General features: G+C 45.7%; 1 protein-coding gene across 2 annotated transcripts in view; it reads left to right on the top strand.

Annotated features, from left to right (window-relative positions):
- Positions 1-180: 180 nt before the first annotated feature.
- tnrc18 (trinucleotide repeat containing 18) overlaps positions 181-3,115 on the top strand; it is a 35,098-nt gene continuing 32,163 nt past the window's right edge. The window contains exons 1-2 of one of the 2 annotated variants that reach the window (XM_083677606.1): positions 181-319; positions 1,973-2,301. In XM_083677606.1, coding sequence (XP_083533732.1) covers positions 2,094-2,301 — 208 coding nt within the window. In that variant the 5' untranslated portion in view covers positions 181-319; positions 1,973-2,093. Of the gene's footprint in view, positions 320-646; positions 686-1,972; positions 2,302-3,115 lie in introns of those variants that run through there. The other variant, XM_083677607.1, reaches the window with a different exon arrangement.

Here is a 3,115-nt window from a genome sequence, read left to right as displayed (position 1 = left end):
TCAACCTCCTTGGTCCATAATTGGTTTTATAGAACTGGCGAGAAGCCAAAGTGTTTACATCGAGGTGATTGATACTTTGCGCAGCCAATGAAATCCTTCGCTGCAGAGTGTGTGGGGCTGGTGAAGGGGGGCGGGACTTGTAAAACAATGCTTGTTTCATTGCTGAGGAGTTTACGGACGAGCGAGGGGCCTTCTCCCCCCAATGTTATCCCCCAGCTTACCTTCGGACGGCCTATAATGGACTACTACAAATCTTTCTGCAAACGCTCGGATTTTTCGAAACCTATGGATTTTTCCCAGTTCAGATTTTCCTATTCAAGTAAGAGGCCGACATGTTTTACGAAGTGGTGACACACTACTCTCGGTATTCAAAATGCGTATAAAAATCTCTTCTTTTTTTTTATTATCAGGTTTTACATGTTTTGCATACGGATAAGTAAAAAGGCGGGTAGCTGGTTATGTTTACGTAATTCTGAAACATATTTCAGGATTCATTTAGTTGCGTTTTGCGTACAGAGGAAACCTACTCTCGGGACATTTCCTTCCAGAAAGTTTTATGTCTCATAATGGTACCGTGAAAACTTTGAAACGTGGCCGAGGCTGCCTCTCCCTGCGCCGCATGGCTCCAAACAGACGAACCCGACCAGGATATACAACCGTTCTGGGTTGGTTTGGAGAAATTACTGTTAAGTGTTTTATTCGTCAAAATAGTGTGGTTTTCACGCAAGCCTTTATTTAGATCTACCGCCCGAGAATCACGAGCCCGTGTGATCAATGGTAGCCCGCGGATTGTCCCATTTAAGGTTAAATCGACATTTTGCTCAATATTTACTCAAATGAGTTAGCCATTATCAAAATATGTAACGTTTAATAGGCCGACATACCAATATTTCTCGAACTTAGAGGACTTTTTCCTCCCCCTTTCAGTCTACAGACGCCAGCTGCTACAAACCTGGACTGAATTACAGAATTTTCCTGTTCCCTTTTCAGCTTGAAAAGTCAATTCTAAACGGGATTCTATCTTTTTTATTCAACGTTTCGATGAGGAATTAAAGACAAGTGGGCGCTCTTTACGCGATTTTGAACGCTTCTCCTCAACTGAAAACAACGCATTACTCGCTTGGTTGCATAAACACGAATTAAATTGAATTATCAGGCAATGCAGAATGATTTACCCACGGGCACAGTCAGTTTATGTAATCGTGAATAGTATAAACCTTTCCCGTCATCAAATGTTACCGAGGAGTTTGGCTATAAACAGCCGAATGGGTGTTAACGGGCTGGGTTAGATTTCTCCATGGTCAGGAGGACCGTGTCTATTTGCGAAGTAAATCCGCATCAATAGGCTCCAACACACCGCTAACCCTCCTGATTAATGATGCAGCCTATTTTGTAACCTTATTTATTTTTAACCCGTTTGAAATTTATATTTGATGCGCCTGAGATATTTATGGTGTATTGGCTTACACAGGAGCCATCCATAGGCTGTGACATGCGAGGTTTAGGAAAACGGCAGGGTCATCGATATAGATAATATACATTTGACAAGACGCGTTTTCACTCGGGGAGAATTTGACTCATCGGGGGAGAGATCCTCCCAGCCTGCTCCGGAGCTGACGGCGAGGCTGCTGTTGTTGTAGCCCGGAGAGCAGCCCTAGAACGGGTTGCAAGGTCGGGAGGCAGTGGGGGATGAAATGCTTGTGGTCAGAAAAACATTCGATATTAGTATTATAGCATGAATCGTACGATGAAAGACCGCAACTACTGAACGTCTTGTGCTCTCTGCGCGATTAGAGGAGACTCTAAATTTAGTTTTTAAAGTGGTTTTCCAAACTGCGTCATTGCTCGTCTAATGGGCCGAACGTTCCACTGAAACCCCCGAAATCCTAAACCCGTCTGTTTACAGCAGTTTGCTCAAGCTGACCTCTTGTAGATTCTGTGTCAAGCGATTTTTCCTCTCGTGTTTTTATAGGTCAGCAGGATGCCTGAAAAGGACTCGGATTCGCCTGGAAATCTAAAGACATAGCCAACAGTGGCTTTTTCGGAATATCCGAACGGACAGTTTCTTTTCCCAAGTTTATCCGCTGTGGATAATGGATGGCCGAGATTTTGGACCCCCCAGATCCGTCCACGTCCCTCCTCCCATGCTGGCGGGGCTCGCCATGGAGTCTCACCGACTCGGAGCCGCCGCCGCAGCCGGGAGAATCCCTCCCTCGGCCGCCCACTTGGGCGCAGGGCATCCGGCGACTCTCCACGCTGGGAAATTCATGCCATCGGCCATTAACCTACATCCACATCACAGTAAGTGCGGGATGTAGTCTATTTGATTTCGTGAAAGAGTTGAATTGACTATTAAATATACACAGCAGCACATGAAGCCTATAATAGCAATGAGCGAAACATAACGCAGCGCAAAATGCCATCTTCATGTTTGCATGAGTGTGCGGTCATTTGGAGCAAATGGCGATATGCTTTTGGTTGGTAAGTGAACCCAGATGGGTGTTCTTGGAGAGTAGGTTATGTTTCCATTTCAGAGAGCTGTGGCAAGCTGTGCTGTGCCATGCAGTTTCCCCTTCAGAATAGCTTTGGCAGAAAAAACATGTAATGTCCTGTTACGCATCGTGTTATGGTCTCTCACCCCTCCTCTGCAATAGCCCTCTTTGCAAAAAAAAAAAAAAACACACACACACTGGGGGGGGGGGGTTGTGGATTCAGTGTGCCTTTGCAGCAGTGCTATGTGGCCGATCAGAGTGAATTCATCGCTCCTCTGGTCCCTAGAGAGTGTCCCCACAGCTGTGCATGTGCGCGTGAGTGAGTGAGTAATGTAAGTGCAGCTCGCTCTGGTGGCAGGTGTGATAAAGTTGTGACCTCCATCTGATTGAAAAGGAATACAGAGCAGTCCTCGCTCTGTCTGTGAAAATGGCCCTGTGTGTGTGTGTGAGAGAGAAAATTGCTTTGTTAAAGTAATTCCTATTCAGTCTAAACTGCCATTCTGGAATATTAGGCAAAATGGTCGATCTGAGCTTTGTGTGTGTGTGTGTGTGTGTGTGTGTGTGTGTGTGTGTGTGTGTGTGTGTGTGTGTGTGTGTGTGTGTCTCGGCCCAGTGAACTCATT

Source organism: Argentina silus (genome assembly GCF_951799395.1).
Source record: "Argentina silus genome assembly, chromosome: 9".
In the NCBI taxonomy this organism is placed as follows: domain Eukaryota; kingdom Metazoa; phylum Chordata; class Actinopteri; order Argentiniformes; family Argentinidae; genus Argentina; species Argentina silus.
This window is presented reverse-complemented; position numbering and strand designations above follow the sequence as displayed.